We start from the raw sequence: 26,048 nt of genomic DNA, 5'->3' as shown, positions 1-26,048 counted from the left end.
AAGTGTAAGTCGTGATCATTTATTTATTCAGTTTAAAAGGACATGTCAATATTTTTGAAAGATGACCTCATAATGATGGATGACACCAAAGCTCCATTTCAAGCATATCATTGTGACAAAAGGGCATCTGCAGTGCTCAAACTATAGTACATGTACCATATAAACATACATGTTTGACCACCACAAGCTTTGATGTAGACAATTCTGCAAATCTGTGTTGATTTCTGTAGTGTTTTAAGTGTTTATTTCTATGACAACCCATGTCTATATGCACACAAATTCACAAGCATTTGGGGTTCTCACACACACGCTTGTGCCACACACACACACACACACACACACACACACACACACACACACACACACACACACACACACACACACACACACACACACACACACACACACACACACACACACACACAAAAGTAACCAACTCACAGAAAAATAATGAATCAATGTAGAAAGTAAGGCTTTCTGAAAACAGGTCCAATTATTACAAAGTATTTCTATAAATAACTTTTGTTATTGTTATATGAAATGTGCTTCACTTGACACTCTGCTTGAGATAAAGTACAAAAACACTCCAACACAGCCACAAGAACAGCAGCAGTTAATGTTGTCAATCCACTGAAGGAAACCCAATACAAAGTGCCAAAGCATATGAAAGAGGAAAAAAACATCTCAAACAAGCCAACTCGTTATATTGTATCTTGAACACACGTTAGAAAATAGGATGATGGCAAGAGGAAGAGAAACTCCAGCATCAAATCTCTCAGAATAAATAACTGAGATTATGGCCTCTTCTTAGTGGTGTTAATCCATGTCATCATGTAACAACTCTCCTTAGTCATGTAACAACTCTCCTTAGTCATGTAACAACTCTCCTTAGTCATGTAACAACTCTCCTTAGTCATGTAACAACTCTCCTTAGTCATGTAACAACTCTCCTTAGTCATGTAACAACTCTCCTTAGTCATGTAACAACTCTCCTTAGTCATGTAACAACTCTCCTTAGTCATGTAACAACTCTCCTTAGTCATGTAACAATAATCCTTAGTCATGTAACAATAATCCTTAGTCAATGGCTTTCTGTCCAGTGCCCTCCAGTTTAGACAGCTGATAATATGACGCCCAGGAAGCTCAGAGTGAGTGGCCATGTCTGGGTTGGCCTCTAGGTGGAGGACTTGTCTGGGTTGGCCTCTAGGTGGAGGTCTTGTCTGGGTTGGCCTCTAGGTGGAGGACTTGTCTGGGTTGGCCTCTAGGTGGAGGTCTTGTCTGGGCTGGCCTCTAGGTGGAGGTCTTGTCTGGGTTGGCCTCTAGGTGGAGGACTTGTCTGGGTTGGCCTCTAGGTGGAGGTCTTGTCTGGGTTGGCCTCTAGGTGGAGGTCTTGTCTGGGTTGGCCTCTAGGTGGAGGTCTTGTCTGGGTTGGCCTCTAGGTGGAGGTCTTGTCTGGATTGGCCTCTAGGTGGAGGTCTTGTCTGGGCTGGCCTCTAGGTGGAGGTCTTGTCTGGGTTTGCCTCTAGGTGGAGGTCTTGTTGTAGCCAAACAGCCCCACTGGCAGGTACTTCACATGGGTGGGCCACTGGGCAGCCAGCTGGAAGAACTTGACATCAGTCCACTCCACGCCGTCAACAGACACTGAAAAATAACCAATAGTTCCACGACTCCCATCTACAAGCACCTAAAAACAACCAATCATGTTGAAGCTGAGCCTAGACGGGTTCAGTGTACCTTTTAGGCTGGTCTGCTGCTGCTTGGTAGAACAGATGAGTCTGGTGATGCCCTCAACCACCTGGCTTTTACAGTCTACATCCCTCTCTTTGGGCTTCTTGCCCAGGAATATAGTGGAGACTGTGGATATGGAGGAGATTAACACTAAAACACTTAACAACAGCATGTATCAATTGCAAGGTTCTCATTCTAGTTATTTATTACATTCTCTACACTAAATTAGGTGTTGGACAAACTGCATGTGGTGGACAGTCCGCAATTTCCCTACTCCTAGTCCAGCCGTCCTCCTCACCTTTCTATTTCCCTACTCCTACTCCAGCCGTTCTCCTCACCTTTCTATTTCCCCATTCCTAGTCCAGCCGTTCTCCTCACCTTTCTATTTCCCTACTCCTAGTCCAGCCGTTCTCCTCACCTTTCTATTTCCCTACTCCTAGTCCAGCCGTTCTCCTCACCTTTCTATTTCCCTACTCCTAGTCCAGCCGTCCTCCTCACCTTTCTATTTCCCTACTCCTAGTCCAGCCGTTCTCCTCACCTTTCTATTTCCCTACTCCTAGTCCAGCCGTTCTCCCCACCTTTCTATTTCCCTACTCCTAGTCCAGCCGTCCTCCTCACCTTTCTATTTACATTTGTACATTTTTTATATTTTTAATTTTTTAATTTTTTTGTCATTTAGCAGACGCTCTTATCCAGAGCGACTTACAGTTAGTGAGTGCATACAATTTCATACTGGCCCCCGTGGGAAACAAACCCACAACCCTGGCGTTGCAAGCGCCATGCTCTACCAACTGAGCTACAGGGGACTACTCCTAGTCCAGCCGCCCTCCTCACCTTTCTATTTCCCTACTCCTAGTCCAGCCGTCCTCCTCACCTTTCTTGTTCTTCTCCTTGGTGACCACAGTCATGGCCATGGTGTTGGCCTGGGGCTGGTTCTCAGTGGAGCCCCCTCCTGGAAGCCTGCTGACCTGCAGGGAACGGAAGGCACTCTTCAGAGTGTTCTTGGAGCCCTTGTCACACCTCTCTCCATCCTTCTTCCGCTCTGAGCATGTTGCTACCCAGTAATCCACCGTCAGCCCAATGGTGTCCACCCCATGGGACATATTAGGGCTCCTGGTAGAGAGGGAGCGAGAGGCAGAGGGTGTAAGAAAAACAACTCTTGTTCAACAATGTACTAAAACTTGGGTTTAACTGCAGGGATGGGAATGAACTGTTCATATCAGACTGTTGTACGCTGTGGTTGTCTTACCCCAGTCCGCTGCTCAGGGAGGGAGACGGGGGTGGGGTGACAGCCTCTCTGGTCATCCCTGTGGGAGATCCATGAGAGGGTGGGGAGGTGGAGGGAATAGCCAAGCTAACACTAACAGCCTCCTCAGTGTCTCCACCTGTAGGCCCAAATCAACACAGTCCTTAACACTGCCCAGGGACAGTCTGGAGAGAGAAAGGTGAACATCAACAGACATTATAAACTGGGTTGTTCGAGCCCTGAATGCTGATTGGCTGACAGCCGTGGTATACCACGGGTATGACAAAACATTTATTTTTACTGCTCTAATTACGTTGGTAACCAGTTTATAATAGCAATAAGGCACCTCGGGGGTTTGTGGTATATGGCCAATATACTACGGCTAAGGGCTGTATCCAGGCCATATACCACACCCCCCCAGGCCTTATTGCTTAAATAGGTAGTCCAGAAATATGAACCCACCTGAATACGCCAGATTCGGTTCAATCAACCCTACTTTCACCATCTGTTTCACACACAGGGATCAGTTAGTCAGTATCAGCCTTACACTCCAGGGATGACTTGGGAATAGTTTGGATATCCCTTATCTGTTGGTTTACATTGCTTAAGAGTTATGGTTGAGTTACAGGCATTATTTGCCAAACAGACTGCCTCAACATCAGTATCGATGAAAACCATCAGTACTGATTTACTTACCCCAACGAAAGGAACAAACTTCTGGTAAGAGTCTTCGTCATATCTGGTAGGGTGAAAATAATGGGTGGCCAATAAAATATGTTCTTCCTGGTTAACATTAAGATATAAATAAGCCACGCAAGACACTCCACTCACCTCTTGTACTTGCAGGTGAGCATGGCCTCAGCGATAGGCAGCTGGTGTGTGACAGAGACGCTGCTGATGTACCGTCTGATCCTCCCTGCCACGTCCACTCCGTCTGCAGCTGGAGCCGAGGGGAGGGGAACAGACAGTAAGGCTGAGTCAATCTGTAGGGAGAGCAAGGCTGACTGGATCTGAACTGACTAGGCCCCTAGCTAAAGAAGATATGGGGCAGCTTGCACTTGTTTTCTAGTCTAATTTATATGCTGATCAAGTTCCCAAAGGCACACGCTTGAATACTACCAGCTCAGTAGGAGAAGTGTTATACAGAGGGGAGAGAGAGAGAGAGAGAGAAGAATAAAGGGTGGTAGAAGAGAGAGAGAATGAAAGAAAGAGAGAGAGAGAGATTTACTGGAGTGAGGGGGCTCCAGGCGGCTGAACAGATCTTTCCAGGCATTGTCCAGGAACACAGAGCTGTAGCGAGGGTCCAGGGAGGCCAGGTGCTTGGCTACGGGGTGACAGCCTGGAGGCAGAGTAGAGGTAGCCACATAGTGAGTCACGGTTCATACACCCAACCGTCTCAGTACTGCAGCACTGAGCAGCCCACTGTACTGCGGCACTGAGCAGCCCACTGTACTGCAGCACTGAGCAGCCCACTGTACAGCGGCACTGAGCAGCCCACTGTACTGCGACACTGAGCAGCCCACTGTACTGCAGCACTGAGCAGCCCACTGTACTGCGGCACTGAGCAGCCCACTGTACTGCGCTTCAGCTGCATGGGGTATAATGAGTGGAGCAGCCCACTGCCAGGAGGAGTTATCAGAACATGAGAGTGGCGGTTTTTGTAAATCTTTGTTTACGCTTCAGCTGAATAGGCTTATAAATAAGCATTACGTAACCATAACACTAGATATGTACCGTACTGTGTCTCACAGCAGTCACATTGTATAATGACTATCTTCTAGACCCAAGCAATGTGTTAAATGGTATATACTCTCAGGAGATGAACCCATCTCTCTCTTACCCAGGGGGACCACCAGGAAGTGGATGAGGCTGAGCCAATCGGATGTTTTGTTGGCCAGCTGAGTGACAAAGAAGTGTAGGATGGCCCCCAGGTAGCTCTGTCCCCCTGCCACCACCACCTTGACCGGCCGCGGCGCGGACGAGTTACAGTTACAGCTGCAGGGAGGGGTCAGGTTACTGGAGCTCATCATAGGTCACCTTCATTACTACACAATGAATTCAACACACATAAAGTGTGTAGAAATTGAACCTTTGGCTACTCACAACTTCTGGATGCGTGTGAGGAGGGTGGTGAGGACAGCCTGAATCTCCACCCCACAGCAGGTACACACTACTGGCTGCTTCTGGGCCAGCAGCACCTCGGACACATACTACACACGTTTACCAGAGGACGCAAACATATAGATACAGATTAACACACATACTAATTAACGTTTACCAGAGGACGCAAACATATAAATACAGATTAACACACATACAGTGGGGGAAAAAAGTATTTAGTCAGCCACCAATTGTGCAAGTTCTCCCACTTAAAAAGATGAGAGAGGCCTGTAATTTTCATCATAGGTACACGTCAACTATGACAGACAAAATGAGAAAAAAAAATCCAGAAAATCACATTGTAGGATTTTTAATGAATTTATTTGCAAATTATGGTGGAAAATAAGTATTTGGTCAATAACAAAAGTTTCTCAATACTTTGTTATATACCCTTTGTTGGCAATGACACAGGTCAAACGTTTTCTGTAAGTCTTCACAAGGTTTTCACACACTGTTGCTGGTATTTTGGCCCATTCCTCCATGCAGATCTCCTCTAGAGCAGTGATGTTTTGGGGCTGTCGCTGGGCAACACGGACTTTCAACTCCCTCCAAAGATTTTCTATGGGGTTGAGATCTGGAGACTGGCTAGGCCACTCCAGGACCTTGAAATGCTTCTTACGAAGCCACTCCTTCGTTGCCCGGGCGGTGTGTTTGGGATCATTGTCATGCTGAAAGACCCAGCCACGTTTCATCTTCAATGCCCTTGCTGATGGAAGGAGGTTTTCACTCAAAATCTCACGATACATGGCCCCATTCATTCTTTCCTTTACACGGATCAGTCGTCCTGGTCCCTTTGCAGAAAAACAGCCCCAAAGCATGATGTTTCCACCCCCATGCTTCACAGTAGGTATGGTGTTCTTTGGATGCAACTCAGCATTCTTTGTCCTCCAAACACGACGAGTTGAGTTTTTACCAAAAAGTTCTATTTTGGTTTCATCTGACCATATTACATTCTCCCAATCCTCTTCTGGATCATCCAAATGCACTCTAGCAAACTTCAGACGGGCCTGGACATGTACTGGCTCAAGCAGGGGGACGCGTCTCGCACTGCAGGATTTGAGTACCTGGCGGCGTAGTGTGTTACTGATGGTAGGCTTTGTAACTTTGGTCCCAGCTCTCTGCAGGTCATTCACTAGGTCCCCCCATGTGGTTCTGGGATTTTTGCTCACCGTTCTTGTGATCATTTTGACCCCACGGGGTGAGATCTTGCGTGGAGCCCCAGATCGAGGGAGATTATCAGTGGTCTTGTATGTCTTCCATTTCCTAATAATTGCTCCCACAGTTGATTTCTTCAAACCAAGCTGCTTACCTATTGCAGATTCAGTCTTCCCAGCCTGGTGCAGGTCTACAATTTTGTTTCTGGTGTCCTTTGACAGCTCTTTGGTCTTGGCCATAGTGGAGTTTGGAGTGTGACTGTTTGAGGTTGTGGACAGGTGTCTTTTATACTGATAACAAGTTCAAACAGGTGCCATTAATACAGGTAACGAGTGGAGGATAGAGGAGCCTCTTAAAGAAGAAGTTACAGGTATGTGAGAGCCAGAAATCTTGCTTGTTTGTAGGTGACCAAATACTTATTTTCCACCATAATTTGCAAATAAATTCATTAAAAATCCAACAATGTGATTTTCTGGATTTTTTTTCTCAATTTGTCTGTCATAGTTGACGTGTACCTATGATGAAAATTACAGGCCTCTCTCATCTTTTTAAGTGGGAGAACTTGCACAATTGGTGGCTGACTAAATACTTTTTTCCCCCACTGTACTACACACATTTACCAGAGGACACAAACATATAGATACAGATTAACACACATACGCAAGTAAATATGTACACAGGGAGTGGAGAAGTGAGGGATGATGGTGAAGATAGAAAGGAAGGAGTGAAGGAGTGAAGGATACCTGTCCCTGCCAATCACTGGTGTTGACCAGGACCAGGCTGTCTGGGAGGGTAGTGTCTGAGGAGAAGATCTGATTCAGCTGGTCATACACAGCCTTCCTGGGCACCTACCAACACACACACACACACACACACACAAATACACGTGCGCGTTCGCCAGTCAAATACTGGGCGCACACATGCTTCAATGAAATAGATCAATGCAACAGGATCCCTACCAGTCAGAATCACCCTCTGCAAACAGAGAATCCCCATTTAAGGACTTAGCTCCAGGGTGAGTATGGGTACGGACTAGTGGACTGGCTCTGGTTAGGGTCAGGGGTCACCTGTGGGGTGTGGCTGAGCTCTGGTGACCTCTCGCTGTCAGAGCTGTTGGTGCGTTCGCTCAGTGGTTTGGACAGCGCTCGCCTCTCCTTCATTGGTGTCCCACGTCTCTGCTTGGGTCTGTTCTCGCCATCCAACCTGGAACACACACTCACTCACTGGTGAAATGCACATGCAGAGTCAGTGCCCACACAGACACTATGACATAAAGTGTGGAGTGCATGTGTGGCACTGACAGGTTTTTTGTGTGTGTAAGGCGTCCGCATGCTTCCCATCCAAAACAATTCGGAACCGTTTTGTGCATATATTATGACAACATTTTGTGACGTTTTTGTTTGTTTTGGTCTTCGGCAAGGTTTTTTTTGGTAGCCGAAATCTACGCCCCTTCGTCGATCATTGGTCAACAGTAGGGATTCCTCAATAAAGTCTGTTGTCATTCAACAAGAGACGGCTCGTTTTCATGCACATTCTTCATTGAGAAATACTGCACCAAACATCTTAGTTAGATGTGAAATTGTGCAACTAAGATCTCCTCTGCAAAAACTTCAAAATTAATGACAGATTTCTTGAGTTATCTTACATTCATTCTGACTATTTTGAGGAAGTGTATACTGGCTACGGCTTCTCAAGATGGACAAACAGTACTATTGCCGTTTTTTTCCAAAATGTCCAAGCAAAGGTCTTTTATGGGAGTATGCGAGGACACTCGTTTCGGTTTTAGGCACCAGTCGAACGGAAGCATGCAGAAGCTTTTAGACTGACCTGGGGGAGGGCATGGTGGTGTGAGGCATGGTGGTGTGGTTCTCACTCTTGCTACTCCTCAGTTCCCTCATTGGGGTCCTGGGTAGCTGCCCTGCGACAGAGACGGTGATGCAGACAGTTGTGTCCAGTAACCCCTCCGAATCAGTCAGCTCCTAAACAAACCAACAGACCTGTGATGGGCTGTTCGGCTCTCTTCACTGACTCAGGTCTTTTCGACTCGTTCAGTCAAAAGCACAAATCGTTCAACTAATTTTGTTCATTTGAGTCAGTCACGCCCAGAGCATGCAGGACCCCCTACTGGCGAACGATGAACTACGAGCCTCTCGTTCACCATAGAGGGCTTATTGGAGCTGTCATTTGTGACGGAGACTTGTGAAACTTTAAACAATGTACATTTGTTGACTGTAAGGCATCCAAATAAGATTATTTCTAGATACATTTGAAACAAGGTCTAGTTGTGTCCGCAACCGGACTAGATTGCGAACGACTCTTGGTAGAATGCATTGCTTGACTGCTGTGGGTGATAAACACAGTCGTTCGCAAATTGCAGCCCCCCCCAAACGTTTTGTTCTCGCGTTCTCGTTGAGCAGAGGCAGTGTATGTTTTGGTTTTACAAAGCTGTGTCAATCATAACTTCAATAATCAATTAATTGCAGTCCTTCTTGCACCATGCGATCAATTATCAGTTATAAACATGTATTTTTCTTCTCTATGTCATGATCTATTTTTCTGTTCCTATATGACAGACAGTTGGTGGTAGGAGCACGTCTCTGGAGCTGCTGTCGGAGGAGCATGTATTCATCCTGCTGTAGGCCTCATTATGGCCAGTAATAGCAAGTCAAACAAATTACTAAAACGAAAAACGAGTCATGACTCGAGTCCGTAAAAATAATTGTTCAAAAAGAACAAATCGTTTGCGAACTGCACATCACTACAACAGACAGCCAACAGACAGACAGACAGACAGACAGAAACACCTCATAACACTGAAATGCACAGGCCACCAATGAGAGAGGGAGCATAAGAGAGCAGGGAAAACAGAGTGTGTGGGGAGTTGGAGGCTCTCACCTGGGTGTCTGTCTCAGAGTCATCCAGGTTGCGGGAGCGAGTGCGTTTCATCTTGCCTGATTGGGGCTGCTCTCCTTGCTGCAAGTCAGACAGCAGGAAAACAGTGGTCAGAGGGAGTGCAGGGGGACATCTGGACTTAGACGGCCAGCTATCTGTACTGTTCTCTAGTGTCCTCTACTCTAACTGTACTGTACTCTAACTGTACTGTACTCTAACTGTACTGTACTCTAACTGTACTGTACTCTAACTGTACTGTACTCTATCTGTACTGTACTCTAGTGTCCTCTACTCTAACTATACTCTACTCTAACTGTATTGTACTGTACTGTACTCTAACTGTACTGTACTCTATCTGTACTGTACTCTAGTGTCCTCTACTCTAACTATACTCTACTCTAACTGTATTGTACTGTACTGTACTCTAACTGTACGGCACTCTACCTGTACTGTACTCTAACTGTACTCTACTCTAACTGTATTGTACTGTACTCTACTCTAACTATACTCTACTCTAACTGTATTGTACTGTACTGTACTCTAACTGTACGGCACTCTACCTGTACTGTACTCTAACTGTACTGTATTCTAGTGTCCTCTACTCTAACTGTACTCTACTCTAACTGTACTCTAACTGTATTGTATTGTACTCTAACTGTACTCTAACTGTATTGTATTGTACTGTACTCTAACTGTACTGTACTCTAACTGTACTGTACTCTACTCTAACTGTACTGTACTCTAACTGTACTCTAACTGTATTGTATTGTACTGTACTGTACTCTAACTGTACTGTACTGTACTCTAACTGTACTGTACTCTAACTGTACTGTACTCTAGTGTCCTCTACTCTAACTGTACTGTACTCTAGTGTCCTCTACTCTAACTGTACTGTATTCTAGTGTCCTCTACTCTAACTGTACTGTACTCTACTCTAACTGTATTGTACTTTACTCTATTCTACTGTACTCTCACTGTATTCTACTTTAACTGTACTCTAACTGTACTGTACTCAACTCTAACTGTACTGCACTCTACTCTAATTGTACTGTACTGTACTCTAACTGTACTCTAGTGTCCTCTACTCTAACTGTATTGTACTCTACTTTAACTGTACTCTAACTGTAGTGTACTGTACTATAACTGTACTGTACTCTACTCTAACTGTACTCTATTCTACTGTACTCACTGGGCTCAGAGTGTCTCTGGGTAGACTGCACCTGCTGTTCAGACTGCCAAACTCGGTCTGCGAGCTGGACTGGGATATGCCCTCAAAGAAGGGCCTGGACGGTCAGAGAGAGTAGAGGTCACCAGAGTTCTGTCAGGTGGATGTTTGTGAGAACATACATTTGTGTTAGCTATAGATAAGTCTGATGTATCATGACCTGAGCTTGGGTTTGGGTGTGCTGAGGATGCTGTCCGTCTCCTCCATCTCTGGGCCACTATCACTGGGGTTGTACATCTCCAGACTGTCATAGAGCTCATCCAGATCCTCCTCCACATCACGGATGTGCTCCTGGGACACGTGCTTCAGGCCAAAGTCCACTTCATCAGACACCTTAAACCTCTTCAACAAGGCCACAAACTTCTGCTTGATGTTGGGCTGCCGGGTTAAAGGAACATGTAGATATCAAACTGGGTGACTAGAAGAGTGCCAGGTAATCATAACAGCACAGAGAGACAGATCAGATGACTGAATGCTTACATGACCTCTGGTGATGGAGGCTGCAGAGGTGAGTTTGCGTCTGTGCTTCTTCTTCCTCATGTCATCTTCTTCGTCGAACAGATACTGAAACAGAGGGAGGATCAACTTAGTGGTCAAACTGGACAGACACTCCATCCAAACTCCATTTAAACCTGTTTCCCCCCCTCTCCTCCTCCTCCTCCCTACCTGGATGTCAGCAGGGTCATCACTCCCGTCCTGCTCTGATGAATAGCTCTCCTCCTCTTCCTCAGAGTAGTTGTCAATGTCAGGGGAGCGGTCTGTGAGTTACAGGGAGCCAGAGAGGAGATACGTTATATATGGGGAGGGGATGAGAGGAAGAGGGGGGAGGGGGAAAAGGACGAGGGGGAGGAGAAGTGTCACGGATTCTGCCGAGGCTGCTCCTCCTCCTTGTTCGGGCAGGCTTCGGCGTTCGTCATCCCCGGAGTACTAGCTGCCACCGTTGAATGTTTCTATGTTTGATTGCTTTTGTCTGTCCATTGCACCTGTGTCCGTTTGTGTCTGATTATGTGTTCTATAAGTTTCCTGTTTTGTATTGGTTAGGTTGTGTGTTGTTATTCGCCTGTCCGTTAGTGCTGCGTGTTCTTTCTGTTTATTGTTTTGTTAGTTTACGCACAGTCTGCGTAATCGTTCGCCTCTGTTTGTGTTTGAGGCCGTTCATTGTATTGTGCTTGGGTTTTTGCACTAGTAAACGTTGTTGGACTAAGCTTCGGTGTCCTGCGCCTGACTCCCGCACCACATTAACCTCAGCTAGTGACAGAACAACACACCTCTAGATGGAGTCAGCAGGAGCAGCGGCGGCACCCAAGTCGCTGGAGGATCGGATCAGCGACCAAGACACCATGATCCGGCAACTTGGGGCCGCCATGAACGAGGTGTCCAACACGCTGCGCCGATTGGTTACGAGGGAGGTGCCCACGCCGTCGCACACCTTACCATCACCATCGGCCAGTCCTCCTCTCCCAGCACCGGAACCCAGTGGCATTCGGCTCTCGCTCCCGAGGGCTTATGATGGTTCTGCAGCCGGGTGTCAGGGGTTCCTCCTGCAGGTGGAACTCTACCTGGCCACCATACACCCGGGCGCCCTCGGGATACGAGGCGTCTCCGCCCTCATCTCCTGTCTATCCGGCAAGGCGTTGGAGTGGGCCAACGCCGAATGGAGGGGGAATAGACGCCGCTACCATCACCTACGCGGAGTTCTCCCGCCGCTTCAGGGCTGTGTTCGATCATCCACCTGAGGGAAGGCGGCGGGGGAGCGTCTGTTCCACCTCCGACAGGGGAAGAGGAGCGCACAGGAGTTCGCCCTGGAGTTCCGGACTCTAGCGGCGGATGCGGGGTGGAATGAGAGGGCCCTCATCGACCATTACCGGTGTAGCCTACGAGAGGACGTTCGTCGTGAGCTGGCCTGCAGGGACACCAACCTATCCGACCAGTTGGTGGACATCTCCATCCGTCTCGACACCCTGCTGGCTACCCGCGGACGTCCCGAGTGGGGGTCGTCCATTCCACCCTCCAGCACCTCCGAGCCGATTCCCATGGAGCTCGGAGGTGCTGGCGCTAGAGAGAGGAGGAGAGAGAACCCGAGGGGGGCCATCCCCTGCACCAACTGTGGCCGTGGAGGACACACTGCGGCCAGGTGCTGGGGAGGGTCTCCTGGGAGAGGGGACAACAGGTCACGCACTGGGGAGTCATTTCAGGTGAGTAGGCGCCCCACTTACCCAGAGCTCTCTGTTGGTCACATGTGTATACCTGTGAGATTTCCACAGGTGGCACCTCATTCCCAGCATAAGGCGCTAGTAGATTCAGGCGCAGCTGGGAATTTTGTTGATCGTGAATTTTGTTATAGGTTAGGAATTCCCCTTCGGCCAGTAGAAGCCCCCTTTCCTGTTCATGCCCTAGACAGCCGGCCGTTGGGGTCGGGGTTGATCAGAGAAGTCACAGCACCACTTAAGATGACGACGCAGGGGGGTCATGAGGAGATCATTCAGTTTTATCTGATTGACTCTCCTGCGTATCCCGTGGTGCTAGGGCTTCCCTGGTTAAGCGCCCATGATCCTACCATTGCGTGGCAACAGAGGGCTCTTATGGAGTGGTCTGCCCAGTGTGTAGGGAGATGTCTAGGTGTTTCCTTAGGGGCGACCTCGGTAGACTCTAACTGTACTGCAATGCGCATTCCCCCTGAATATGAAGATTTAGCACTTGTGTTCAGCAAAGCGAGGGCAACACAGCTACCACCTCATAGACAGGGGGATTGTGCGATAGATCTCCAAACAGGAGCGGCACTTCCGTGGAGCCGTGTGTATCCCCTGTCTCAAGAGGAGACGCAATGCGCATTCCCCCTGAATATGAAGATTTAGCACTTGTGTTCAGCAAAGCGAGGGCAACACAGCTACCACCTCATAGACAGGGGGATTGTGCGATAGATCTCCAAACAGGAGCGGCACTTCCAGCGGGCCGTGTGTATCCCCTGTCTCAAGAGGAGACAGCGGCTATGGAGACTTACATAGCCGAGTCCTTGGCACAGGGATACATACGGTCCTCCACTTCCCGGTTTCCTCGAGTTTCTTCTTTGTGAAGAAGAAGGACGGGGTTTTGCGCCCGTGTATTGATTACCGTAGTCTCAATCAGATCACGGTTAAGTACAGTTACCCTCTTCCACTGAATGCGACTATGACGGAGTCATTACGCGGAGCGCGGTTCTTCACAAAGTTGGATCTCAGGAGCGCGTACAATCTGGTGCGCATTAGGGAGGGGGATGAATGGAAAACAGCATTTAGCACCACCTCGGGTCATTACGAGTATCTCGTCATGCCATACGGGTTAATGAATGCTCCTTCAGTCTTCCAATCCTTTGTTGACGAGATTTTCCGGGACATGCATGGGCAGGGTGTGGTAGTATACATCGACGACATCCTAGTGTATTCTTCTACACGAGCCGAGCATGTAGCCCTGGTGCGCCGAGTGTTGAGGAGACTGTTGGAGCATGACTTGTATGTCAAGGCAGAGAAATGCTTGTTCTTCCAGGAGTCCGTCTCCTTTTTGGGTTATCGGTTGTCCGCGTCTGGTGTGAAGATAGAGGTTGACCGTGTGTCGGCCTGCGTAATTGGCAAACTCCAACCACTGTAAAAGAGGTGCAGCAGTTTTGGGGTTTTGCTAATTACTACCGGAGGTTTATCCGGGGCTTTGGACAGGTTGCAGCTCCCATTACGTCCCTGCTAAAGGGGGGTCCGGTTCGTTTGCAGTGGTCAGCTGAGGCGGACAGGGCATTTGTCAAACTGAAGAACCTGTTCACCTCGGCTCCGGTGCTGGCGCATCCGGATCCCTCTTTACCATTCCAAGTAGAGGTAGACGCGTCCGAGGCCGGTATTGGGGCAGTCCTGTCGCAACGGTCCGGTACGCCCCCTAAGCTCCGCCCCTGTGCGTTCTATTCTAAGAAGCTCAGCTCGGCGGAGCGTAATTATGACGTAGGGGACAGGGAGCTGTTAGCTGTAGTCCAGGCCCTAAAGGTGTGGAGGCATTGGCTTGAGGGGGCTCAACACCCTTTCCTCATTCTGACTGACCACCGTAACCTGGAGTACATCCGGGCAGCTAGGAGATTGAACCCTCGTCAGGCTAGGTGGAACATGTTCCTGACCCGGTTTGTTTTTAAGATCACATACATCCCAGGGTCCCAGAATGGTAAGGCAGACGCCCTGTCCCGGCGGTATGACACAGAGGAGAGGTCCATTGAGCCTACTCCCATACTGCCGGAGTCTTGTTTGGTGGCTCCGGTGGTGTGGGAGGTCGATGCGGAGATCGAGCGGGCACTGCGTACCGACCCTACTCCCCCCGAGTGTCCTGTGGGGCGGGCGTACGTTCCGCTCGAGGTTCGTGACCGCCTTATTTATTGGGCTCATACATCACCCTCCTCTGGACATCCAGGTATTGGCCGGACAGTGCACTGCCTTAGCGTGAAATACTGGTGGCCAACGTTAGCTAAGGATGTGAGGGTTTATGTCTCCTCCTGCTCGGTGTGCGCCCAGTGTAAGGCGCCTAGACATTTGCCCAGGGGAAAGTTACATCCCCTGCCCGTTCCCACAACGACCATGGTCCCACCTCTCGGTGGATTTTGTGACCGACCTTCCCCCTCCCAGGGGAATACCACCATTTTGGTCGTTGTGGATCGGTTTTCCAAGGCCTGTCGTCTCCTCCCAATGCCGGGTCTCCCTACTGCCCTACAGACCGCTGAGGCCCTATTTACCCACGTGTTCCGGCACTATGGGGTCCCCGAGGATATTGTGTCTGACCGAGGTCCCCAGTTCACCTCCAGAGTCTGGGGGCGTTCATGGAGCAGCTTGGGGGTCTCAGTGAGCCTTACCTCGGGGTACCACCCAGAGAGCAATGGGCAGGTTGAACGAGTCAACCAGGATGTGGGTAGGTTTCTGAGGTCCTATTGCCAGGGCCGGCCGGAGGAGTGGTCTAGGTATATCCCTGGGCAGAGATGGCCCAGAACTCTCTCCGCCACTCCTCCACCAATTTAACACCTTTCCAGTGTGTTTTAGGGTATCAGCCGGTCCTGGCACCATGGCACAAGAGCCAGATCGAGGCCCCTGCGGTGGATGAGTGGATTCGGCGCTCGGAGGAGACGTGGGACGCTGCACATGTCCATCTGCAGCGGGCCATCCGTCGACAGAAGGCGGCGCCCGATCGCCACCGCAGTGAGGGACCGGTTTACGCACCGGGAGATCGAGTCTGGCTCTCGACTCGAAACCTGCCCCTCCGCCTGCCCTGCCGGAAGCTGGGTCGGCGGTTTGTGGGGCCCTTCAAAGTCCTGAGAAGATTGAACGAGGTGTGTCACAGGTTACAACTGCCTATTGATTACAAGAATATTAACCCCTCGTTCCATGTGTCTCTTCTCAGGCCGGTGGTAGCTGGCCCACTCCAAGAAGATGAGATAGGAGAGACCCCTCCACCCCCATTGGACATCGAGGGGGCCCCGGCGTACAGGGTCCGAACCATCTTGGACTCGAGGCGCCAGATGAGTGGTCTCCAGTATCTCGTGGAGTGGGAGGGGTACGGTCCGGAGGAACGGTGCTGGGTGCCTAGGAGGGACATCCTAGATCCATCCCTCCTGACTGAGTTCCACCGTGGGCATCCCACGCGCCCGGGTCCGCGTCCTCCTGGCCGTCCCCGAGGCCGGGGTCGGCGCACGGCTGGGGCCGCGCGTCAAGGGGGGGGTACTGTCACGGATTCTGCCGAGGCTGCTCCTCCTCCTTGTTCGGGCAGGCTTCGGCGTTCGTCATCCCCGGAGTACTAGCTGCCACCGTTGAATGTTTCTATGTTTGATTGCTTTTGTCTGTCCATTGCACCTGTGTCCGTTTGTGTCTGATTATGTGTTCTATAAGTTTCCTGTTTTGTATTGGTTAGGTTGTGTGTTGTTATTCGCCTGTCCGTTAGTGCTGCGTGTTCTTTCTGTTTATTGTTTTGTTAGTTTACGCACAGTCTGCGTAATCGTTCGCCTCTGTTTGTGTTTGAGGCCGTTCATTGTATTGTGCTTGGGTTTTTGCACTAGTAAACGTTGTTGGACTAAGCTTCGGTGTCCTGCGCCTGACTCCCGCACCACATTAACCTCAGCTAGTGACAAGAAGAGGGGGAGGGGAGGGACTGAGGGGAGGGAGAGGGGGAGGGGATGTGAATATAGTATGATGAGAATAGTATGTAAACCTTGTGTTACGTGGGTAAGGCAATGGCTGATTGGATGGTTAAACCTTGTGTTACGTGGGTAAGGCAGTGGCTGATTGGATGGTTAAACCTTGTGTTACATGGGTAAGGCAGTGGCTGATTGGATGGTTAAACCTTGTGTTACATGGGTAAGGCAGTGGCTGATTGGATGGTTAAACCTTGTGTTACATGGGTAAGGCAGTGGCTGATTGGATGGATGATTCCACTGACTGACCACGGTGTGGTACTGGCGCCTACATGTTGAACTGTTCAATACACTGACATTCTGGATACTTACAAACAATTGTATACAAGCACATTGCCCAATGTTAAAAACCTTTCTGTTTCCATTCTGAAGGCCTTACTTCCCCACAGTTTGTCCCCTTTGCTCTCTCTGGATCTCCCTTACTTTACCTGAAAGTTTGGCCTTGGACACCTCGTGGTCGATGGGCTGGCTGGAGAGAGAGTAGACCCTCATCTCAGCCACAGTCACAGCCGTGTCCTTCACTGTGGTGTGGAGAGCCAACACACGGGCTCCCTCACTGGGATGCTGCATCACCTATGGGGGAGAGAGAGAGAGAGAGAGAGAGAGAGAGAGAGAGAGAGAGAGAGAGAGAGAGAGAGAGAGAGAGAGAGAGAGAGAGAGAGAGAGAGAGAGAGAGAGAGAGAGAGAGAGAGAGAGAGAGAGAGAGAGAGAGAGAGAGGGAGAGAGAGAGAGGAGAGAGAGGGGAGAGAGAGAGAGAGAGAGGGAGAGAGAGAGAGAGAGAGAGAGAGAGAGAGAGAGAGAGAGAGGAGAGAGAGAGAGAGAGAGAGAGAGAGGGAGAGAGAGAGAGAGATAGGGAGAGAGAGAGAGAGAGAGAGAGAGAGAGAGAGAGAGAGAGAGAGAGAGAGAGAGAGGAGAGAGAGAGAGAGAGAGAGAGAGAGAGAGAGAGAGAGAGAGAGAGAGAGAGAGAGAGAGGGGAGAGAGAGAGAGAGAAAGAATTGGCAGGAGACAAGAGAGACAGTAGTACAGATGCAGGATGGCGTGTTATACAAACAAAAGCCTGAATGATCGTAATCATGGCAGCTAAACGCTGGGGTGAGGTGAACCCCTCTCACCTCTGCCATGTTGATGAGGCCCAGTGCCAGGGTCTTAAACCCCAGGATAGTACGGTTCTTGTACCTCTTCCTCCTCTGCAGCATGATCTGCAGTCTGTTGGCATCTCGCTTCAAAAAATGTGGATACTAGAGGAAGTAAAGATGTGAGAGATAGTGAGGTTGACAGAATCAGACAGGCACTTAAATTATGCACTGGAAATAGAACCTATGGAAACATTTTTAAAGCATCTGCCTCTCTTTGCATACGCACAATTGTCTGTGCAAAGTCCCCGGGGTAACTCACTTGCAAGGAGAACGTCAGCTGAAGTTCAGTCTCAGTAATTCCAGCCGATGACAATAGGATCTCATTGGAACGTAAAATGCGCTTTGATCCCTAAGAGGATATTCCACACACGTTATACATCTCCTGTATATATTGCCCATGGATCAACAAGTTCTGACTAGTCACTAGTCACTTCTGCAAAACATCCTACTACTGTATATCTATGTATACTTTGTGGAAGGAAAGGGGGAATGTGAAGAGGGTCACCTGGAGTTTGACTGCGATGACAACAGAGGTTAGGTCTCTGTCCAGCTCCTGAAGCATCACCAGCTTCTTCAGGGTAACAGTGAAGAGCCTGGGTTTAGGGGGAGAGAAGGGGATATTCATATTTCTCTGTTTAGTCTGAACCAACAACATGAGCAAAGAAAGTATCAGTCTTTGACAATGACATTTTTTTAACCTTGGGTCCTAGGTGCAGCACTTGACCTGACTTCACACAGATTGGGATTGGATAATAGGAGCTGAGTGAGTAATGTTTAGTCTGAAGCTATTTTTTACTTTCAAAAACCAAGAAGAAAAATACATTACAATGATATATTTTACTTTATAAGGACTGAATGCTAAGGCTACCAAGCTTGCTAGTACAAAGAGATACAACTTCAATTAGCACTGACGTGTGAAGTGAGAGGTGTCAAAGCCCTTGAGCCCAACAATGGCAGGAGAGTCGCACAGTCTACCCCAACCAAATGGAGAGGCCTTAGAATCACCCCCCGCTGTTCAGAGGTCATTAAAATACAGTACCCTCTGAATGTAAAAATGTTAAGACACGAAAAGAGTACAAAATGAAGCTCCTTATAGGAAATCAGGAGACACTTTTTACTGACTTTTATAAAAATGGGAACATAAGCAACCTTATCTTCCACACAGACCATCCCCTGGCATGGCACAGTGTTATACTAACACACTACTCCTCTGTTAAGAGGGGGGATGTTAGCGATGGGTGGAAACTCAGGATACTAGACAACGAGGACTCTGAGTCATCTAATATAAATCTCTATAAATCTGGAACAATATTGGTACAGGGCAACACCAAACAGTTCCAGCTGGACTTTCACCTAATCAAGGAAATAGCTCAGCAGGAGAACCTCTCCCTTGAGAAAGATACCCCCACCCCGAGCGGGTCAGACCAGACCTCTTCATTAAATAACCCCACAGAGCAACCCCAAGCAGAAAGTCAACTTCCCAGCACAGAGTACTACTCCCTCATTGAAATGAAGGATCAACTCACCCAGCTGGAGGTAAGGCAGGTGGAGCTGGAACAGCAGGTGAACACACTCCAGTCAGCACAGACCCAGACAACAGTCCAGCACAACAACACCCCCTTAACTAGACCTGGAGAGCTGGAGGTAGAGAGATACATATCTGCACTCTGGACTGTGGTGAGACAACATCAACAGGAGAAAGAGCAGGAGCAGGAGAAGAACAGAGCACTAGAGGAGAGGATCAGAGTGCTGGAGGAGAAGGTGAGAATGATGACGGGTGACAGAGAACAACCCATTAGAGAGCTGGCCACCCCCGCAGAGAAGCCAGCAGAACAGCCCACCTCAGATCCTGGCCAAAGTCTCGACACCGCAGCAGAACAGTACACCCTAGACCCTGACCATAGCCTCCACATCACAGCCAGACAAACAAATGAAGAACCCCAAGCCCAGGGGATCCCAACCCCTCTGAGCACCCCCCCTGTCAGCCACCCTGATAGCCCTCCTGATGACCCCCCCACACCCACTGAGGACATACACAAGCCACAGATTGTACTCCTTATGGACTCAAATGGGAAATACATACAAGAAAATAAACTTTTCCCCAAACACAGTGTCTAAACTATGGTGTCCAAACACCCAGCGCGCCCTAGACCTTCTGTCTGAGGACCAACTAGGATCACCCAGCCACATAATAATACACACAGGCACAAACGACCTGAGAACACAGCAGGAAAGGGTGGCCACAGCACTCAAGGGAGTGATAGAAAAAGCTTCTTCTACTTTCCCCAACGCACAAGTGGTTATCTCAACCCTATATCCAGACCACAGCACCATCAGCCACATCTCCACCTCCACCCCTACCAATTAACACCCCCCCAAGTCAACCATGCCCACACCCCATTTAGCCCCCCTCAGATCAGACCTATCCTCCTACCCACCCCATGCCCCCCACTCCCGCAAAGAGGGCCTCAACATGAAAGTCACACATACGACCAGGCTGTGAGCAGGCAAACAGGCCCAACCCCCCCTCTTACACTAGCCCAAGCCAATGGCATGTACCAGATGCTCAGCAGGCTCTGCTCACAATTACTGGCCTGAGGCCAAACCACACAACCAACAACATTAGACACTTTATGGAACACAAAGCCTTCACTATTTCATCCTGGAATATCCAAGGCCTGAGGTCATCTGCCTTTGACCTAAAGAGCAGGAACCTGGACTTCATCAAAGAAATCAGAAATACAGATATTGTCATCCTACAAGAAACATGGTATAGAGGAGAACATAAAATTTGACATACCAATTCGGATCTGGCTAAAAATACTTGAATCAGTTATAGAACCCATTGCCCTTTGTGATTGTGAGGTCTGGGGTCCGCTCACCATCCAAGAATTCACAAAATGGGACAAACACCAAATTGAGACTCTGCATGCAGAATTCTATAAAAATATCCTCTGTGTACAACGAAAAACACAAAATAATGCATGCAGAGCAGAATTAGGCCGATACCCTCTAATTATCAAAATCCAGAAAAGAGCCGTTAAATTCTATAACCACTTAAAAGGATGCGATTCCCAAACCTTCCATAACAAAGCCATCACCTACAGAGAGATGAACTTGGAGAAGAGTCCCCTAAGTAAGCTGGTCCTGGGGCTCTGTTCACAAACACAAACAGACCCCACAGAGCCCCAGGACAACAACACAATTAGACCCAACCAAATCATGAGAAAACAAAAAGAGAATTACTTGACACATTGGATAGAATTAACAAAAAACCAGAGCAAACTAGAATGCTATTTGGCTCTAAACAGAGAGTGTTTCAGTCACCACTGTGACTGACCCAAACCTAAGGAAAGCTTTGACTATGTACAGACTCAGTGAGCATAGCCTTGCTATTGAGAAAGGCTGCCGTAGGCAGACCTGGCTCTCAAGAGAAGACAGGCTATGTGCACACTGCCCACAAAATGAGGTGGAAACTGAGCTGCACTTCTTAACCTCCTGCCAAATGTATGACCATATTAGAGACACATATTTTCCTCAGATTACAGAGATCCACAAAGAATTAAAAAACAAACCCAATTTTGATAAACTCCCTTATCTACTGGGTGAAAAACCACAGTGTGCCATCACAGCAGCAAGATTTGTGACCTGTTGCCACAGGAAAAGGGCAACCAGTGAAGAACAAACACCATTGTAAATACAACCCATATTTATGTTTATTTATTTTCCCATTTGTACTTCAACTATTTGCACATTGTTACAACACTGTATATATACATAATATGACATTTGAAATGTCTTTATTCTTTTGGAACTTCTGTGTAATGTTGACTGTTAATATTTATTGTTTATTTCACTTTTGTTTACTATCTACTTCACTTGCTTTGGCAATGTTAACATACGTTTCCCATGCCAATAAAGCCCTTAAATTGAATTGAATTGAAATTGAATTGAATTTAATTGAATTGAGAGAGAGAGAGAGAGAGAGATAGAGAAAGACAGAGAGAGATACAGGGAGAAAGACAGAGAGAGAGAGAGAGAGAGAGAGAGAGAGAGAGAGAGAGAGAGAGAGAGAGAGAGAGAGAGAGAGAGAGAGAGAGAGAGAGAGAAAGACAGAGAGAGATACAGGGAGAAAGAAAGAGAGAGAGAGAGAGAGAGAGAGAGAGAGAGAGACAGAGACAGAGACAGAGACAGAGACAGAGACAGAGACAGAGACAGAGACAGAGACAGAGACAGAGACAGAGACAGAGACAGAGACAGAGACAGAGACAGAGACAGAGAGAGAGAGAGACAGAGAGAGAGAGAGAGAGAGAGAGAGAGAGAGAGGAGAGAGAGAGAGAGAGAGAGAGAGGGAGAGAGAGAGAGAGAGAGAGAGAGAGAGAGAGAGGGAGAGAGAGAGAGAGAGAGAGAGAGAGAGAGATACAGGGAGAAAGACAGAGAGAGAGAGAGAGAGAGAGAGAGAGAGAGACAGAGGAAGCCTTGAGAGAGAGAGAGACTGGTGATGGTTACCAGTGAACAGCTGATTGGGTTAGGAGTTGTCTGTGTAATAATTTATATATTTACTAAAAGCCATGCCAAACAGACATGCACTGGAGGCTAAATAGAAATAGCTAAAGTGATTATAAGCCACCCAGGCTCCTTCTTAATTGCATTTGTACAAATAGATAACATATGATGAGGTGCATTCTCCTTTAAATAAGGACTTCACTGAGAATCAGAGGGAGGAAACAAGAGATCCCCAAGCATCAAGTCAAGGCCAAAAGCTTCACAGTTTCTATACATGAAAGAAATAAAAACTTGTCAACATACTATACAGTGTGTGGACCACTTTAAGAGAAACAAATCATTTTCATCCAGCTCTTCTTCAAATCCACCCACGTCCTCTCTCCATTTTCCCTGCCAGAGAGAGCACCCCCGCAGGCAGCCTTGACTCTTTAGAGGGGTCCTTCGAGAATCCACACACCAACCCGCTCCTACCCCCTCTTCTCTATTGCTACAAGATGAAAAGCAGTATCAGAGAAATGTGTAGCATTGGTAACAATCATCTGTTATAAGTCGTAATGGATGAGTAGGTTGCTTAGCAACAGTCTGTAGGCATATGTATGTAGACATCAGTAATAATTAGCCAATTGTTTATGTTGCTTCTACTCTGTATGTGCTGTATAATTATTTATTCTGACAGCATGTTGTTTTCCTGTGTGGTTTAGGAGCAGCTGTCTATGGCACCCTGCCTGCCCAACTGCTCAGGGATACGTTGATTTGGAGCCTTTACATTCTGGTCAGTCGTGATCTTGGACTTCTTCTTCATGACTGTGGTCCTCCAAACATAATTTTTCATTATAGGAGTTGAATGTTCTCTTTCTTTAAAAAAGGGGCAATCTGCGATTGCTACATACATTTCTAGCCTTTTAAATGAATGATATACAGTGCATTCGGAAAGTATTCAGAACCCTTGACTTTTTCCACATTTGGTTACATTACAGCCTTACTCTAAAATGGATTCAATTGTTTTTTTCTCCTCATCAATCTACGCACAAGACCCCATAATGACAAAGCAAAAACATTTTTGCAAATGTATTAAAAATAAAAAACAGATATCACATTTACATAGGTATTCAGACCCTTTACTCAGTACTTTGTTGAAGCACCTTTGGCAGCGATTACAGCCTCAAGTCTTCTTGGGTATGACGCTACAAGCTTGGCACACCTGTATTTGGGGAGTTTCTCCCATTCTTCTCTGCAGATCCTCTCAAGCTCTGTCAGGTTGGATGGGGAGCATCGCTGCTCAGCTATTTTCAGGTCTCTCCAGAGATGTTCCATCGGGTTCAAGTCCGTGCTCTGGTTGGGCCACTCAAGGAAATTCAGAGACTTATACTGAAGCCACTCCTGCGTTGTCTTGGCTGTGTGCTTAGGGTCGTTGTCCTGTTGGAAGGTGAACCTTCGCCCCAGTCTGAGGTTGTGAGCACTCTGGAGCAGGTTTTCATCAAGGACCTCTCTGTACTTTACTCCGTTCATCTTTCCCTCGATCCTGACTTGTCTCCCAGTCCCTGCCGCTGAAAAACATTGCCACAGCATGATGCTGCCACCACCATACTTCACCGTATGGATGGGGCCAGGTTTCCTCCAGATGTGACGCTTGGCATTCAGGCCAAAGAGTTCAATCTTGGTTTAATCAGACCAGAGAATCTTGTTTCTCATGGTCTGAGAGTCCTTTAGGTGCCTTTTGGCAAACTCCAAGCGGGCTGTCATTTTACTGAGGAGTGGCTTCTGTCTGGCCACTCTACCATAAAGTCCTGATTGGTGGAGTGCTGCAGAGATGGTTGTCCTTCTGGAAGGTTCTCCTATCTCCACAGAGGAACTCTGTAGCTCTGTCAGAGTGACCACCGGGTTCTTGGTCACCTCCCTGACCAAGGCCCTTCTCCCCCGATTGCTCAGTTTGGCCAGGTGGCCAGCTCTAGGAAGAGTCTTCGTGGTTCCAAACTTGGAGGCCACTGTGTTCTTGGGGACCTTCAATGCTGCAGAAATGTTTTGGTACCTTTCCCCAGATCTGTGCCTCAACACAATCCTGTCTCGGAGCTCTATGGACAATTCCTTCGACCTTATGGCTTGGTTTTTGCTCTGACATGCAATGTCAACTGTGGGATCTTATATAGACAGTTGTGTGCCTTTCCAAATCATGTCCAATCAATTGAATTTACCACAGGTGGACTCCAATCAAGTTGTAGAAACATCTCAAGGATGATCAATGGAAACAGGATGCACCTGAGCTCAATTTCGAGTCTCATAGCAAAGGGTCTGAATACTTATGTAAATAAGGTATTTCTGTTTTTTATTTTTAATAAATTGTCTAAAAACCTGTTTTTGCTTTGTCATTATGAGGTATTGTGTGTAGATTGATAAGGGGGATTTGTTTTTAAAAATCTATTTTAGAATAAGGCTGTAATGTAACAAAATGTGAAAAAAGTCAAGGGGTCTGAATACTTTCCAAATGCACTGTATACCCATTGACTCTTGTCTTGAAGAATATCACTTCTAAATGCCTCATGAGCTTATTAGCTCAACTGTCATACCCTATCAGAACCCTAAATATAAGCCTGTTTCATTCTATTGTTTGTAAACAATGTAATTGTAAACAAACATTGTATAGCCTCAAAACATAGTTAAAACTATAATATTGTTCTCATGGATGATCAGTCTTTGCATCCATTGCTCTGTCTATGAATTTGAGAGTGGTTACATTTCTCCAGCCCCATCCCTCAGCTGTTTACCAAAACAATGTTTGTTATGGTTTGACATTCGGATTGCCCCTTTAAAGACCCTCCCTAATATTCACTAGCAGCAGCAGCACTAGTCTACCACTACAGGCTAACTGTATCTATGTGACTTGTACCCTTTACAGTAATCACAGTCACCTGACTGATACTGATGGTCAAAACAAAACTTGGGTCATATTTACAGTCAATTCCAGCACTGCAATGTGCATTATTCAAAGGAAAGACAGAAATAGGCCTCGGCTGTTATTTCAACTTTAATAATATTATTATTTGATGTTATTTTCATTAACTCATTCATTTGTTTAACTTTTATTCTACCTAGGTCTACATAATTTATATTGTGGGGGGTGGGTCAGGTGACTTCCCACTGATTCAACAGTATACCTAAACTACATCTGACTGCAGACGCCGATACTATGTAGCAACTTCTTTATAATACTGTCATCTGTTCACGATTGAAAACCTCGACTGTCAGAACCAGATGTTAACAGAGAAATTAAAAACGTCAAGCCATAGTGTTTAGGCGGCCATACCTGGGCACACAGCTTGGAGATGAGCGATCAATTTCCCAGGTTGCATACAGGTTCATTTGAACCGGACGGTTCGGGGAGATAGTTACGGTCTTAGACAGCTGCATTTGTGGAGATGGTGTGCCCCCAGTCCGCGGGAGACTCCCTCTCTCCGACATACTGGAGGTGTTTCAGATGTAGAAGAAAAATACCTTCTGTCATTCAGTTTCCCGACTTGTGCATACGGATATTTTCAGCACAACCGATGCTTTAAATTGCGTTTTCATATACACAGAATTCCATGACTCCTTGCTTGCTTTTCTGTTCTGCAGCCCACATTTGATGCTATTAGGTCACAAGTTCGATGTTTTTCATAGCAGGAAGCGGACATTTGCCCTCCAGGGAGCACAAGCGAATAGCTACGCCTCTCGTTAAAGATGCACTACAATCCTGACAACAGTCCCTCTCAAGAATAATAACGTGAGAGTTAGGGCGTCAGAGCAGGTGCATATGGTTTGCGTGCGTGCGTTCTCTCTCTC

General features: G+C 47.5%; 1 protein-coding gene across 1 annotated transcript; it reads right to left on the bottom strand.

The window, feature by feature from the left end:
- LOC121542099 (phosphofurin acidic cluster sorting protein 1-like) lies at nt 1-26,048 on the bottom strand. The gene is made up of 23 exons (XM_041851557.2): nt 25,534-26,048; nt 18,232-18,319; nt 17,986-18,075; nt 17,703-17,828; nt 17,019-17,163; nt 11,073-11,164; nt 10,887-10,970; nt 10,567-10,784; nt 10,371-10,464; nt 9,185-9,262; nt 8,117-8,268; nt 7,357-7,492; nt 7,033-7,137; nt 5,078-5,184; nt 4,815-4,969; nt 4,203-4,313; nt 3,806-3,914; nt 3,671-3,713; nt 3,437-3,479; nt 2,978-3,113; nt 2,603-2,841; nt 1,735-1,854; nt 1-1,641 (listed from the first exon to the last, which is right to left on the bottom strand). Exons 1-23 carry the CDS (start codon nt 25,686-25,688, stop codon nt 1,523-1,525), a joined length of 2,745 nt encoding a protein of 914 aa, XP_041707491.1. The 5' UTR covers nt 25,689-26,048; the 3' UTR covers nt 1-1,522.

This window comes from Coregonus clupeaformis, chromosome 27 (genome assembly GCF_020615455.1).
Source record: "Coregonus clupeaformis isolate EN_2021a chromosome 27, ASM2061545v1, whole genome shotgun sequence".
Taxonomy (NCBI): domain Eukaryota; kingdom Metazoa; phylum Chordata; class Actinopteri; order Salmoniformes; family Salmonidae; genus Coregonus; species Coregonus clupeaformis.
The sequence above is the reverse complement of the archived record's forward strand: the minus strand, read 5'-3'. Positions and strand labels throughout refer to the sequence as shown.